The 16732-nt window shown below is 46.1% G+C and overlaps 1 protein-coding gene across 2 annotated transcripts in view; it reads left to right on the plus strand.

Moving 5' to 3' along the window:
- LOC121004766 (protein-glutamine gamma-glutamyltransferase 6-like) overlaps nucleotides 1-16732 on the plus strand; it is a 51317-nt gene that overhangs the window by 15631 nt on the left and 18954 nt on the right. For both annotated transcript variants that reach the window (XM_040437110.1, XM_040437111.1), the window contains exons 5-6: nucleotides 6202-6312; nucleotides 8441-8612. In XM_040437110.1, the coding sequence (XP_040293044.1) occupies nucleotides 6202-6312; nucleotides 8441-8612 (283 nt within the window). The remainder of the gene's footprint in view (nucleotides 1-6201; nucleotides 6313-8440; nucleotides 8613-16732) is intronic.

The raw sequence follows: 16732 nt of genomic DNA on the forward strand, positions 1-16732 counted from the left end.
GTGCTGTGTGATACAACCATTAACATGGTGTAGTACTAGGAAATACTTATATGTCTTATTAGCCCTTGTGCGGTACAGTTATATGTTCTAAGGCCTTTTTTGGCATGTATAAGTGGGAAAAAAAGGGCTTATTAGCCGTTGTGTGGTAAAGAGAGAAAATTAAAGCCCATTTTGGGGTGTATTAGCAGGATAAAAAAGTAATATTTGTCATTTAGCTGTGCAGTTATAAGTTCTAAAGCTTTTTTGGCATGTATTAGTGGCAAAAAAAGGTTTTCTTGCCGTTCAGTGGTGCAGTTATATGTTCTAAAGCCTATTTTTTTTGCGTGTATAAGTGGGGAAAAAAGGGCTTATTAGCTGTTGTGTGGTGAATGATAAATTTACACCCCTTTTTGGTGTGTATTAGTGGCAAAAAAAAGTATTATTTGCCATTCAGCGGTGCAGTCATATGTTCTAAAGCCTTTTTTGGTGTGTATTAGTGGCAAAAAAAGTATTATTTGCAGTTCATCGGTGCAGTTATATGTTCTAAAGCCTTTTTTAGCGTGTATTAGTGGCAAAAAAAGTATTTGCCGTTCAGCGGTACAGTTAGTGAGAAAATTACAGCCCTTTTTGGCGTGTATTAGTGGCAAAAAAAGTATTATTTGCCATTCAGCGGTGCAGTTATATGTTCTAAAGCCTTTTTTAGCGTGTATTAGTGGCAAAAAAAATAGTATTATTTGCCGTTCAGCGGTACAGTTATATGTTCTAAAGCCTTTTTTGTCGTGTATTAGTGGCAAAAAAGTATTTGCCGTTGTGTGGTGAAGTGACAGAATTAAGCCTTTATTGGGGTGTATTAAGTTCCTTTTTATTTACTTATTTGATCTAACAGTATGTCAGACAGAAAAGTGACAGGCCCTGCACAGGGGAGGGGCAGAGGCCTAAATGTTTATGGCGCAGGGACAGGTCACAACATAATAAAGGGGCATGGTAGCAGGGGTCACTTCCAGAGGCCTGAGCTCCCAGTGTCAGCTAGCAGTCATGTCTTGACCTGCAACCCAGCGGTTCTTGAATGGTTGACTCGGTCATCCATTTCGTCCCAAGTGACATCAGACACCCCCAGCCAAGAGTCGTGGGTTCATCAAACACAACATCTACCGGTCCTCATGCTCCTGCTCCTCACCCTCCTACTCCTCGTCAGTCATTCCATCAGCAATCGATCACTGAAGCGATTTCCAAGAGAGAACAGTATGGGTACACTCATCCAACGGCGCAGAAGCTGAACGTGCTCCTGGCCAAGTTGCTGGTGCTGCAGTCCCTCCCTTTCCAAGTGGTGGACTTTGCACCTTTCAGAGAACTGATGGCTTGTGCTGAGCCGAGATGAAAGGTCCCAAGCCATCATTTCTTTGCAAAAAGGCAGTACCAACCCTGCACAAGTATGTAGAACAGAAGGTGGGCCAGTCCCTTAGCCTGTCGGTGTCTGCCAAAGTGCACGGCAGCGCCGACGTGTGGAGCTGCAACTACAGTCAAGGACAATATATGTCCTTTACAGCCCACTGGGTAAATGTAGTTCCTGCCCAGCCAAACCAGCAACTTGGTCAGGTGACGCCGTTTCCGCCTCAATGTTCTCACACCGTTGGTCCTGCAACAATGTACGCCTCTGCCTCCACATCCTCCACCGTGTCCTCAGCCTCCACTGCAGGAACAATTAACAGTGCTCCTCCAGCATACCACATGTGCAGGGCACGTTGGTGTCATGCTGTTCTACACCTCGTTTGCCTGGGCGAACGGAGTCACACAGGGGAGGAACTGCTCCTTGTCCTTCATCAAGAAATTGAATCCTGGCATTCTCCGCAGCAACTCAAAATTGGAACCATGGTGACCGACAACGGAAGTACATGGTGTCGGCGCTGCATCAAGGAGGGCTGAGCCATGCGCCCTGCATGGCGCACGTTTTCAATCTGGTTGTCAAGCGGTTCCTGAAGTTTTCCACTCATCTACAAGATATCCTAAAAATAGCCAGGAAACTTTGCATGCACTTAACCACTCGTACACCGCCAAGCACATGCTCCTTGAGCTGCAGCGGCAGAACTGGGTCCCCCAACATAGGCTGATATTTCTTGATGATCCAAGTGTACAGGAGTACTCCCCTGTGTAACTTCGATGTCAGCCAGTGGCAGCTCATGCGTGACACCTGCTGTTTGCTCAGGCCCTTTCAGGAGGCCACGTTATTTGTCAGTCGCCAGGACTACGGGATGAACAACTTTATTCCACTGTTTTATATCCTGGAACAGATGCTGGTACATCTGGCAGGTCAGGGGACTGGAGACGTGGTGCCTACGTGGTCCTCTGGATCAACTTGCAGGATGACAGGCCGAACTGGATGGACAAATGTCTTTTTTCAGCCTTATGTACTATGTTACTATACTATGTTACTATGTTACATCTCACAGCGACATGAGCCCAGTGGGGGCTAAACTGGAGGAGGAGGAGGATATTGGAGCACAAGAAATGTGTAGCGAAATGGGGGGTGTTTCTACACAGGTGATAGGAGAGGAGCAGCCGGAGGAGCAAGAGGGAGATGAGGAAGACGAGGCAGATGACCCAGGCACACTGTGGCAGTATGCAGTGGAGATGGAGACAGGGAGTCTCACTGAGTCACTTGCGCCAATGGCCTGCTGCATGCTCACTTGCTTGGGTAGTGACAGCCGAATTATCACCATTTGGCAGAGTGATTATTTCTGGCTCTCCACCTTGTTGGACCCTCACTACCAGTCCAAAATGGGGGCCTTTTTTACACCCGCTGAGAGGGAGGACAAACGGAACTACTATAGAGACATTCTATGTAGTCAGTTGGCGGCTGCCCATCTGCGCCAATGTCCATCCTCTCGCAGGTCTGACCTCTGCGCTGTCATTCCACTGCCATGGCTGCTGTGGTGGGGTGGGGGTAGGAGCAGTTCCAGCTCCAACAGCAGCAGCTTGAGTCTAGAGTAGATGAAGAGCAGCTTTCTTAACCCACGTAGTGAAGAAGCTATTTACCAGCAGCAGGAGCTAGACCTGGAGCAGAACATGAACCAGCAGGTGGTGGCATACTTGGACAGCACTCTGCCACCCCAGATTGAAGATCCGCTGGACTACTGGGAAGCAAAACTGTATTTGTGGTCCCCACCTGGCTGAGTTTGCCCTGGAAAAGCTGTCCTGCCCAGCCAGTAGTGTGGCATCAGAGCGGGTGTTTAATGTGGGGGGGGGGGGGCCATAGTTACCCCAAGGAGAACTCGCCTGTCTATCCAAAATGTGGAGAGACTGACCTTTGTCAAGATGAATCAGGTGTGGATCAGCCAGGATTTCCACTCACCAATGCCTGATGCACCAGATTAGATAATCCATGCTGCCTCACCCAAACCTTGACAAAAGAAACCGGTTTCTTCTGGCTACCTGCCTCAGCTACTATTCTGATGCTGCCACCCGCCTAATGCCACACATCTGATGTCAAGTGCTCCTTCTTACACCAACCATAGTCAACGGGTACTGTTATTGCCACCCACCTTCCCACTCTTTCACAGGGTCACTCTGTGGTTTCCTGATGCTGCTGCCACCATACCACTCAGGTCTCCTCATGCTGCCGCTAAATCAACACTATGTCAATGGGTCACTCTGTGGCCTTCTCATGCTGCTGCTGCTGCCACCTCCACACTATGTCACCTTGCCACTATGTGGTCTCCTTCTGCTGCTGCTAACTCACAACTCTGTCTCTGGGCCACTCTGTGGCTCCTCATGCAGCTGCCACCTCCACACTTTGTCCCTGGGCCACTTTATGGCCTCCTCATGCTGCTGCTGCCACCTCCACACTATGTTACCTTGCCACTCTGTAGTCTCCTCATGCTGCTCTCACCTCCACACTATGTCACCTTGCCACTCTGTGGTCTCCTTGTGCAGCTGTCACCTACACACACTCTGTCATTGTGCCACTCTGTGGCCTCCTCATGCTGCTGCCACCTCCACACTATGTCACCTTGCCAGTCTGTGGCCTCCTCATGCTACTGCTAACTCAACACTATGTAAATGGCCCACTCTGTGGTATCCTTATGCTGCTGCTGCTGCCACCTCCCCACTATGTCACTGGGTCACTCTGTGGTCTCCTCATGCTGCTGCTACCTCAACACTATGTCATTGGACTTCTTAAGCTGTTCTACCACCCTCCCCACTCCATGACTGGGACACTATTTTGCCTTTTTGGCCTGGTTGACATCATCATTTATTTATCCTTCTTCTGATCTGTCAGAAGGAAGGAAAAATGAGACGCACAACGGATTCTGTCTGTGTAGGAGCTGTAAGGCCTGTATGGTCCCATCATAATTGGCTCATGATCTCTTAGCCAAAAGCAGAAGTGGCTACAAAACACAGAACACATGCAAATATTCCATTCACGTGTCATCTATCTTTTGGATCCACTCCTGTTTTTTTTTGATTTAGCAATACTGATGGATTACTGACCAAATACTGACCGAGTGAAGGCGGATGCTCAACAGACAGGATCTGCTTTTTGAAGGGTTATTGTTCTGACGGATCAGAGGAAGGGAAAAATAATTAGTGATGTCAACACAAACCTACTGCTGATGTGCAGTGAAGGCATGGATCGGAAGCCTACGAAAGCACTGTGAAGCATTTCCTTGAGCTTTTGGGTCCTTGCCACCGCACCACAAAAGTGGTATATGTCCTATCTTTTGCCATATATTGCGGATAGGGGACCCATTCAAGTCAATATGGAATTCACAAGGCCGGTGCTCGTGCATTGCGTTCCACAGCACAGGTGAGGATGGCATATGATCGTGTGAATGACCCCTAACTAACGAGAGAGTCTGTCTTCAGTGTTAGTCAGATAGACAGGATGATGGACAGTGATAGATAGGGCACATGTACAGATGTAGCAGGTGTGAGGCAGTGACAGGCCTCACGGCTGCTAGGGGAGAGATATGGCAGGAGTTTCCATTTCTTTGCTGTCAATCAGCAGGTCAGAGGCCGCATCAGGTGGAACAATCAGTCTGGGATAAGAGCCCAGTCCAGGCTGTTAGGAGGAGGAAGAGTCTGTGTGCAGCAGAGGCCTGGGAAGGCTCTGTACAGGTGGGCTCAGCCGAGCTGGCTGAGGGGCCACGGGGCTAGGTGTTAGCCTGAACTTTGGGGGACTCTGCGAGGTCTTGGAATTGACGGTCGCTAGGCCAGAGTCAGGAGGACTTCTGGGCCACAATCCCCCAACTGGACTTTGTTACAGCCTGGAAGTGCTGGATTGTTAGGCTGGGAAAAGCTGCATCTTCTTCCCATGTGTGAACGGGGCTTTCAGTGAGGTAGGGAGTCCTCATGTTTAGTTAGAGCCCACCCGGGCAGGTGTTTTATTTGTATTGTTTGTTTTGGTTTTGCTGAGGTGCCAAATAAAAGCAATGTTTGGCCCCTAACCCTGTGGTCGATGAAGATCATTGTGAGAATGACCCCCGAATAAGAGGCGATCCCTTACACAGGGTTAACACACAAACTCTTAACTCAAATTTCTTAACTCATAGCATGATCTTGAAACAAAAGCCATTGAAAAGCAATTGAAGGTGTTTGCTTAACGTATTTAGTTTAGATAACACGTCTCATAAAGCATGTGTGTTAACTCTACTACATAGTCAGGGTCCGGGGTAGTGAAAAGATGCAGGCTGAAAGCCTTTGCATTTTACACACAGGTGTCTGCTGGAAGACTTGAGACTGAAGAAAGATTCTCCTTAGTAATGCTGTTGATTATTTGCTAAGAAGACTCTTATAACCGTCTTCTAGTATAAAGGAAAATCTTTCCCTAAAAATGTATATTACAAAAAGGTCTAACATCAGTGTTCCTACACAATATTAAAAATTTTTTAAACAAGTTACACTTTAAGGGTACGCCACACAATCAGGCTTCTGCATACAGTTTTGGAAGCCAAAACCAGGAGTGAATTAAAAAAAGAGGAGGCATCATATATGTCCTATACACTTTCTCTCCTTTTATGATCCACTCCTGATTTTTGGCTTCCAAAACTGCATCCAGAAACCTGACCATGTGGCTGTATCCTAACAGGTGCAACAAGAACAAACACAATACTGAAGACTGAAAACACAGAAGGAATCTGAAATATGAAATCTGAAAAGCACAAATCAGAACTAATAGTTTTTTTTATTTTTTTGTAATTTATTATACTTTTTTAATCTATGTAGTTTGAGGATGGCATTCTGAAGATCTGTTTAAGCATTTTGGAAAAGCAAACAGCAGTGAGTCTTTCTCTTCTATATGACCCAAAAGAAGTGTCAAGAGTCTGCAGTGCAATGGTAAGTCATAATAAAGTTGGAAAAAAAGACCACATTCCTCAAGTTCAGCCTATGGTATTGATCCAGAACAACCCTTTATGACCAAGTTTTTAATTGCCTCAAATTAGGAAAAATTTCTTCCCATCTCCAAATGTGGGAGTCAAATCGCTGTATCAGTGACCCTTCTCCAACAATCCAGTACCTGTAATTAACAATAGAAAATGTTATCACTAAGATACGTAACTGTACTCTTGCACTGCAGGTCATCAATGTGATGTGGGTAGAAATCACAGAATCAGACAAGTCATTAAAGTGGAAGACCGTGCTGCTGTTCACACCACCTCCTTTAAGGGTACAAGGCTAATTGGTAACACGGGGAAAGACCATCAAGCTGCACGCATAGGCATCTCTTCTCTATCCGACACTCCTGTAGGTAATCAAGGAATCGCAGCCATAGTGAAGCACTGACTACCACCGTATAATAAAAAGGTTTATTATACTTAAACAGATTCTTGTTAAAAGCATGTAAAAATCATAGAAGTGTACACACACAGGTATCGCCCAACCAGGGTTTCGTTTACGCGCTTCTTCATGAGCGAACAACCACACTTAGCAATCCAATCTTATAAATTTCCTCAACATCCCACCCACTGTTGACATCATCAAATCAGGTTCATAAACCCCACAGTTGTGCAGAGACTTTACAATAAAAACATTAGATAACATACATTATAAATCATAATTACTAAATCATGTCTGTTATCCTTATTCAAAATTGTTTAAATACCTCCAGGCAAATTCCGCTAATATAATTCATAGGAACACCTCCTGTCACATAACTCGACATCTGATCCTAGTCATGTGACACATTCTATCCAATCCTCACTAGGTACCACCCCTTACTATCACAGGTCCTACCGCATCCATCCTACCGGTATATTGCATATACAAGTTAAAAAGAAAAACTAAATTAGACATGGTTTAAAATCACACTCTATATTAAGTCCATTCGGTTGGAGTGTCTCCAGATTATACATCCACTCCACCTCCCTTTTGTTTATTTTAGCAATGAAGTCCCCCCCGCCAATGGGTTTTCACCAATAACACATCTATAAATCGCAATCCCTTCGGATCCTTCTGGTGACATCTCTTAAAGTGCAGGGGGACACCATGTGTTTCTACTCCTTTTTAATATTGCGAATATGCTCTTGAATTCTAATCTTGAGTTTTCTAGTTGTTCTCCTTACGTACTGGAGGCCACAGGGGCACTCCAGTACGTAGATTACCCCTGTACTTTCGTATGTAATGTTCCCCTTAACCCTAAAAGACTGTTCTTTCTTCTTAGAACAGACTACAATGCAAGTAGTTACTTTATCTATTCTATTCCTATTTCTACAAGGGAGGCAGAACCCACACCACGTGAGTTTATTCCCTTTTTTCTTGTCATCGATCTTACACTCCGCACTATGTACCAAATGTTGTCGAAGATTGTGAGCCTTCTTGAAAATAACAGTGGGATATTTTGGGAGAAGACTTCCTAGGATGGGGTCGTTTTTAAATATCCCCCAATTTTTGCGGATCGCATTTTTTACCCTACCTACATTAGTGTTAAACTGAGTAAGGAAGCTAAACTTAAAATCATTGACCCTTTCATTCGTTGCCAACTTTTTGGTCTTTGCACCCTCTTCTACCTCGGTCTTCCACTTTAATGACAGTACCTGTAATTGATTATATTATTAGACAAATCTCTGCACTGACCTTTGATATGTTTACGTCATAGTGTTTAGGTTGCCCGTAAACCATCAAATGTAGTAGTTACCATCTATAAAACTGGCTGACCTGTTGCATGTGCGCTTGGCAGGTGAAGGCATCTGTGTTGCTCCCATGTTCATATATGCCTGCATTGCTGAGAAAAATGAAGTTTTATTATATGCAAATGAGCCTCTGTGGACAACTACCATTTAATCTTTTTATGTAAATTTTAACTTTTTATCTACGCTTCAACAATTTTATAAATCTTCTTGTTATTGGGTAATTCAGTAATTGGGTAATTCAGTAATTGTTATTGGGTAATTCATTTACGCAGATTCCTGGTATAACCTTTGTCTTCTAATATTAATGATTTATATTTTTTCATTTTTGTGGTCAGATTAACAGTAATGATGACGAAGGGGTGATCCTGGGCAACTGGAATGGAAATTATGCTGGTGGCGTTAGTCCATTAAGCTGGACAGGTAGTGTTGAAATCCTGAGAAAATGGGCAGTTTCTGGCCCTGTTCGGTATGGTCAGTGCTGGGTCTTTGCTGGTGTGCTATGCACAGGTAATTACATTTGATCTGCTTCCAGAAGAGAGATTTACGGAGCAATATGATGTTTCTTTTACTAACTGAGATAAGGGCAACTATTTAAACATTAGTCTATACATGATTCAGTAAGCCTGGGTAAACAGGGTGCATGAGATCAGAAAATCTTGTCTGCTTTTTTTCACAACAGCATTAATATTGTCCATGGGCTGTGTTTGGTATTACAGCGTACTTTAACTCTATGCACTTGAATGGGGTCGAGATGGAATTCCAGCCCACGGACAAGAATCCTGATGACTTCAGACATGTCTGTTTCTGGAACAACGCAAATAAAGTAAAAATAAATCCCATGCCAACCAAAACCGTTTATGCTAGACTAGACAATACACATTAGGTGTCAAAATAACCATCACAAATTAAATACATTTTAGGTGGCCATACACATTAGTCTAAAGTTTATCAAAATAGACTTCAACTACATAAAACTAACATTCGTCTTTATGAAATTTAACAAGGAAAGATGTTTTTTGCTGACCAATGTTAGAACATTATCGAAAAGAAGTCGGTCGTTTAGTAGTGATGATTTCGATGCTCGGCACATGGGGGTATTCGGCCGAATACCGCATGTGCTCGAGGGCAATGCTCGAGTCTCCGCCCTGCAGGTTTCTTGGCTGCTATGCAGCCAATAAATGTGCAGGTAAGTACTGCCACTCACTGTAATGCCGTAGCCATGTTACGGCAGGGATTGGCTGTCCGGAAAACGTCATCGGGCGCTATTTAGCACCCGATGATGCATGTTCGGCTCATTCTTAGTCAGGTAGAGCTGTGCTGAGGAAGGGACAGACAGTGTAGGGAGCGATTTAAGAATATTTTTACCACCAAAACTTTTCAGAGACCCAAAATCCCTTTTAAGGACTATTGTGTGTGGCAGCAGTAATCTATATTTTTAGCGCAACCTGCGCTAAATAGATAAAATTTTACAGAACCAAAAGTCCTTCTAAGGACTATTGTGTGTGGCAGCAATATCTATTTTTAGCACATCCTGCGCTAAATAGCGTACAATAGTTAGGCCGCTGCAGACAGCGACATTAGCTGCACCACATCTCCAGTGTAAAGTGTGCGCATCCCAAAAATATCTGTGACATCCAGTGTACTTTTACAATAGACGGTGTCCCCTTCTGACAGTAACATTACCAGTGCCACATCTCCAGTGTAACGTGTGCGCTTAAAAAATTTATCTGTGACATACAGTGTACTTTTTACGTAGACACTTAGGACAGTGACATTACCGGTGGTACCTGTCCTGTATAACGTTTCCTCACCCCAAATACCTGTAACATTCCCTGTAATTTTTTATAAGCCGCTGGTGACAGCATTGACATTATTTGCGAGATATGTGTGACGTTTCCACATCCTGTGTGACGTTTCCACATCCAAAATACTTTTTTTTTTTTTATTTGTTTGCCCGTACACTTACAAATTCCGAAAGGGAGACCCAGAGGAGTACAAAACAGCCAGGTCCAATCTGAAGAGGGGCATTAGGTAGGCAAAGCACTGCTACAAAACAAAAATACAACATCATTTTACAAGCTCTGATTCCCGACGCATGTGGCAGGGTATCAAGTCCATTACGAATTATAAGAGCAACACCTGTTCTATCAACACTGGAAATTCTTTCTCTCCTAATGACCTAAATCATTTTTTTGCACGATTTGACAAAGACAATGAGCTGCCTATCATCAAATTAGCCCAGCAAGAGGCTCCATCATGTTCCCTGATGCTGAGAGCACATGAGGTAGAATGTGCCTTAAACCACGTTAATCCCCGCAAAGCAGCTGGCCCTGATGAAGTTCCTGGAAAAGTCCTAAAAAACTGTGCTAAACAGCTGAAAACAGTGTTTACCAGTATGTTTAACAGCTCACTAGAGCAGGCCATTGTCCCCACTTGCCTGAAGTTCTCCACAATTGTCCCAATTTCAAAACAGGCAGGGGTGAAGACCTTAAGTGATTATCCCCCGGTGGCTCTCACTCCTATTGCTATGAAGTGCTTTGAACAACTTGTCCTCAGGCACATGAAGAGCAAGATCTGCACCTCCATGGACCAATGCCAGTTTGCTTACAGAGCACATAGGTCAACTGAGGATGCTGTCTCACTTACCCTTCACACTGCGCTGTCACACCTGGAGCAGAGAGACAGCTATGTGCGGATGCTGTTCATTGATTACAGCTCCGCCTTTAACACCATCCCTCCCAACAAGTTGGCAACAAAACTGAACAACTTGGGTCTCAGCTCACACCTGTGCAACTGGATACTGGATTTTCTTACAAAAAGACCACAAATCGTACGCATGGGCAAGCACTTCTCTTCATCCTTAACACTAAACACTGGGGTACCGCAAGGCTAGAGGGGTCCCTCTTCACAAATGACTGTAAACCTATTCACAATACCAATACCATTATAAAATTTGCAGATGACACGACCGTGATAGGCCTAATCTCCAACAATGATGAAATAGCCTATAGGAAAGAGGTTGAGAACCTAGAGAGATGGAGTAAGAACAACAACCTCATACTCAATACCAAGAAAACAAGGGAGCTAATTTTGGATTTTAGGAAGAAGAAACGAAATGGACACCATCCCATTAACATTAATGGTGGAAACGTGGAGATAGTTTAAATTTTCAGATTCTTGGGAGTTCATATTAGTCAGGACCTGTCATGGATAAAAAACACAACAGAAATTACCAAAAAAGGCCTTCAGAGGCTTTATTTTCTGAGGAGTCTGAAGAAAGCACAACTCCCAAAACAGCTGCTAGTCAATTTTTACAGGTGCACCATAGAATCACTGGTACTCAGTTACCATCACTGGATGACATCTTCATTGCTCGCTGCAGCAACAGGGCAAAAATTATCTGCGGGGATCCAACTCACCCCGGCCACAGCCTTTTCACTCCCCTACCCTCTGGGAGGCGTCTTAGAGCCCTACACGCCCGCACCACTAGGCTGAAGAACAGCTTTTACCCCAAAGCAATCAGTCTCTTAAATGCTCAGAGATTATTGCCCCTTCCTAGGATAGAAACTACCACAGACTGAAAGTGACTGCTGCATTCATGAACCCATGATGATCTCTTGTCTGCAGTGGTGTGTGAATCAGTGTGTATATATACTCATAAGCACTTCCTACCTTGCTCTTGCTATATATATTGTGGGGGGTTAGCTCTTTTCCGGGGGTCATCTCACAGATACGCCTTTAGGACACCAGGTTTCAGGTCCAAACAGTGTATTTATTGTGCAACACCAGCAACAACAAAATTACAAAATAATAAAGACTCGCCCATCCAGGCTCTAACTAAACAAAGTTTCCTGACTCACCTAGGTCCCAGTTCAGACCCTGTGAACTCATGCGGCTTTTGTCAGCCAATGTCCCACAGCCTCCTGGCTGTACAGAGCATAGTACGCCCACTGTCTCCAGTTCAGTATTTCTTGTGGGGGATTGGGGCTCAGTAGTCTGCCTGACTATGGCCCTGCGACCCTCCCAGGCGTCGCTGCGTCCCCCAACTCCAGGCTATCTCCCAGCCTTGTGGTCCCTCAGCCTTGCCCAGCTGATAGCACACAGACAGAGCCTCCAGGCCTCTGTCCACAGGTAACACAGTTCCCCCCTTTCTGACACCCTGGGAGGTGCTTTGTGCCAGCCTGATTACCTCCAGCTTGTCTCACCTGTGGTGGAACAGGGATGTGGACAGCACTATCCACCCCTTCCTTGCCTCTAACCTGAGTGAGACCTGTCACTGTCTCACATATCCCCCCCTTTGTTCAAGCCCGTGAGGGTGAACACCTGCATAACCACGGGAGGCTGGTGAGAGGGCATCCACCTGGCCTGGACGTGGGGAACAGCCCAGATTGGCTTTACAGCCACACTAAGTAACACAGTGTCAGCGAGCACTAGCTGCCACTGACACAGAAAATTACAGGTTCTTATTTCACCGAGGCCAGGAACCTCGGTGACACGTACCTTCCCTTTGTTCTGCCAGACCAACGCCAGCAGAGCTTGGTTTATCACCAAAACCAACATCTTGCCTAACAGAAACTGCCTAACGGCCTCATGTACCTATCTCATGGCCAGATAATCTTTTTCTACTCTTTCCCGAGTGATAATGATGCGCTGCCGTATATTTTGATCTCTCTCTCTTTTTAGATCCTCTGGCTCCTGTACATGCGCCTCACGTCCTTTCTTGGACTGCTGCAACTCTTGACTGAACTGTTCCCAGTCATGGTCATGTCCCGACACTTTCTCCTTTGCTTTGAAGGGCTCCTTCAGCAGAGCATGCTTGCCCCAGCTCGCTTCTATTACGTGCATCTGGGTCATTTTTTCCTTCTTTCCAGCAGTAGTTACGCCAGCTACAGTGGCAGTTTCAGAGACCTCTGCTTCTTTAGTGGCTTTTTCCACTTCGGCCACGGCTCCCTTTGGCTTAACTTTGGTCTCTGTAGCACCTGGGGACTTCACGTCAACCAATACATCGGCCTTAACTTTTTCAGCCTTTGTCTTCTCGAAGTCTCTTTGACCGCCTTCTCATCCTTCTCGATCATGGCACCATACACTTGCCCTGTTAACCCCTCCCCCTCTTTCTCATCGAGGCAGGAGGCACCAGGGTCCTCCGCAGACTCCTCGTCTTCTGTCATTTTCTCCAGAGGCTCACCCAGGACACTGTTCTCCTTTTGTGGAGGAGTCAGGAGATACAGCCCATCGTAATAGCCCGGATCCAAAAACTGATCGTTCACCTCCTCGTACTTCTTCCCCAGAAGGCTGCTGGCTATTTGGAAGGCCTTGTATGCAGAGGGGGCGTCTTCGAGGCATGGGCTACACGCTACCATGGGTCTGTGGTCTTCGGCATCCACATCAGCCCCATCAACTGGTTCAGCAGAAGCATCTTCCACCTTCTCTGCCACAGCCAGCACCACAGTGCCACCATCTCCAGTCCCATTTTTAACAGGATCTGGCTTCATAACGTCCTTCAGAGAACTCTCCTCTTCAGGTTTCTCACCTTCCACCTGCTGCTCGAGAGCACCCTTAGATTTCTCCAACTTATCTTTTAAGCTCATGAGATTTTCTGTCTCTGCTCCGAGTTGCTTGTTCAGCCTCTACAATTCAGAACGCTCCTCAAGTGCTTCTTCCAGGTCTCTAGCCAAGGAAAGGGCCTTGGTCTCCTTTTCCCAAGCATCAGTCTCTGTTTGGTCACGTTTTTCACCATATCGAGCCGAGACGTATTTCTCTTCAGCTAGGAGCCAGTCACACTTCTCCTGTTTCTTCGCTAGATTAGACATAACTTGCTTCTGGTGGTCCAGGTCCACCATCAGATCATCCAATTCGCGCTGAAGTTTGTTCTTGGTTTTCTCCACCTTTTCATATGTCACACCCTGTTTCTCCAGGCGCTGAACCATCAACTCCCTGTTTTTCAACAGTTTCTTTTCAGCTTTTTGCACAAGCTTGTTGGAAGTACCCCGCTTTTGGGCCTCCGGTTCCAGCTGCTCTTTGCTCGGCTCTGCTGCAGCAGATGTAGGAGTATCACCATTCTCTTTCTGGCTCTCCTTCTTTGCCCTTTCTGAAACCTTCTTCAGGTGCTCTGTGAAGACAGCTAGTCCCGTCTCTAACGTTTCTAGGGATCGTGAGGAGAGAGAGAGATCATCCTCCTGTTTGCAGCTGTACTGTCCTGTCAGGTCATCTACAACTGTCTGGATATGGGCTTCAGACACTAGGCTGACGTCACCCGACTTAATTCTCATCTCGTCAGATATAACTGTCTGGTCGCTACTAGTAACCACCTTAGTTTTGCAGGACCTTGACACGGTAGCTTCTTTCTCTGAGTTGCCATCGGTCACAGCACATACGTCATATATACCGCTCGGGTCAGTATCAATCCTGACCTCTAGGGGCACCGACGAGCTAATCCTCCCCTGGGACCCTTCCTTTGTAACCAACCAACATTGTGGAGACCTCTGATACACCCTCTAGCCCTATCATATTCTCCTGCACATTCAAACAGTGAGCTGGAGCTGGGCTTTGCTCCACACTGCTTATATGCATGTCTTCAAACCTTTTGATTAAGTCATATAGCGCTTCATGAAACATAGCAGATGCAGAAAATACAGCTTCATCATCATTTACATTTTTACCACCAGGGGGCGCTTCTCCCCTGACCACAACCTGCAACGCAAAAGGTATATCACTGACACCACATATTTCATATGACATCACATTTTCCTTATGCATTTCCGCATTTTTGTCACCATCACTTTGCACTTGACCAGCACCATTGTTTCCAATGGTCAATATTTTTTCCCCATGAAGGTCAAAGTGCAGCTCCCTTAGATCCTCACTTAAAGGGACAGGTACAGGTTCTGCAGGAGTTTCGTCACTATCTGCAGAAGTGTCTACCTTACCCCACAGTAACAAACCGATATCACGGCCCAACACTCCCTCATGCATGAGCGTATCTGTAACATCAAATTCATAAGTCCCTGTTCTCATTGGAGTCTGACGCTCAGTGAAAATCAGCGGATAGTCCTTATCCGCATGACTGTCCAGCACCTTTATTATTTTACCAGTCTCAGGTTTCAATATGGTGCTACCTCTTACCCGGGCTAGCATGGGATCCCGGATACTTGTCATCTCAAAACTAGCTTTGGTCATGGGCAACTGAGGTAACACAGAAACCTTCTCCTCTGTAGATTTCTGCGAGGGAGCAATCCCAACATGCTTATCCGCCTGTTCAGACACAGTTTTTTTTCTGGGTGACTTATTACCTACCGGCCCAGTAGGTATCAACTGCCGCCGGCTCCATGTCACTGGGTCTGCCACATAGTTAATAACAGGAACAGTCTTACCCTTCGTTGTCACGGGTACAGCAGTCTCGGGAGATGAGGACATCCCATGGACATCTCTACTGAGACAATCCTCCAAAATCCAGCCTCTGGAGACCTGCCCTTGATTCCTGGTACCATGATCACCTGCAGACTCCTTACTCCAGCAGTTGCTACCGGAAACAACTTGGCCCGCAGTTAAGACTCTTCCTGGACGGTCATTCCAGCCGCACCCTTTAGAGTCTTGTGCACAGTCGCAGAGAAGATATGTACTCATGAGAACTGCATCGCTCGCCACCTCTTTGTCTTCCCGAAGGTTGCCCTTGCCAACGGCATATCTTTGCTTCTTATCAGGAACTCCGCTCCACAACTGCCCAAACAATGGAAAGTCCTTGCCCAGTACAAATTCCACTTCCAGTGTCTCACATTTTAACAGCTCCCATTGCACAGAGCCATAGTCTGTCACAAAGGTCAGAGACACGGTGGCATCCGTCTCTGGCCCTCTCTCCAGAAAGTCCAGCAAATCAGGCCTGACCCGAGACACCTGCTGGCGGGCATCTAGAGTGACACCCAGTGGGATTCCTCCAATCACTAGGTCGCAGTCCTTCTCCGATGGATGATACCAAGCCGCAGCCATTTTGACCAAAAAAAATACCACAAGTCAGTCTCTTTTACTCGGCTACTGGCCCTTTAAATCCTGCACTGTTTGCACCACAGAAAAAAAAAAAATGTCCACATTAACACCAGCAGTTTCTGCTCCTGCAAACTAGCAGGCTTCCAGCACTTTTACTTATCAGCAGGGACGCCTGCCCGCATCCGACACCAATTGTGGGGGGTTAGCTCTTTTCCGGGGGTCATTCTCACAGATACGCCTTTAGGACACCAGGTTTCAGGTCCAAACTGTGTATTTATTGTGCAACACCAGCAACAACAAAATGACTAAATAATAAAGACTCGCCCGTCCAGGCTCTAACTAAACAAAGTTTCCTGACTCACCTAGGTCCCAGTTCACACCCTGTGAACTCATGCGGCTTTTGTCAGCAAATGTCCCACAGCCTCCTGGCTGCACAGAGCACAGTACGCCCACTGTCTCCAGTTCAGTATTTCTTGTGGGGGATTGGGGCTCAGTAGTCTGCCTGACTATGGCCCTGCGACCCTCCTAGGTGTCGCTGCGTCCCCCAACTCCAGGCTACCTCCCAGCCTTGTGGTCCCTCAGCCTTGCCCAGCTGATAGCACACAGACAGAGCCTCCAGGCCTCTGTCCACAGTAGGGTGACCACGT

The sequence above is a fragment of the Bufo bufo genome, chromosome 6, assembly GCF_905171765.1.
Source record: "Bufo bufo chromosome 6, aBufBuf1.1, whole genome shotgun sequence".
Classification (NCBI taxonomy): domain Eukaryota; kingdom Metazoa; phylum Chordata; class Amphibia; order Anura; family Bufonidae; genus Bufo; species Bufo bufo.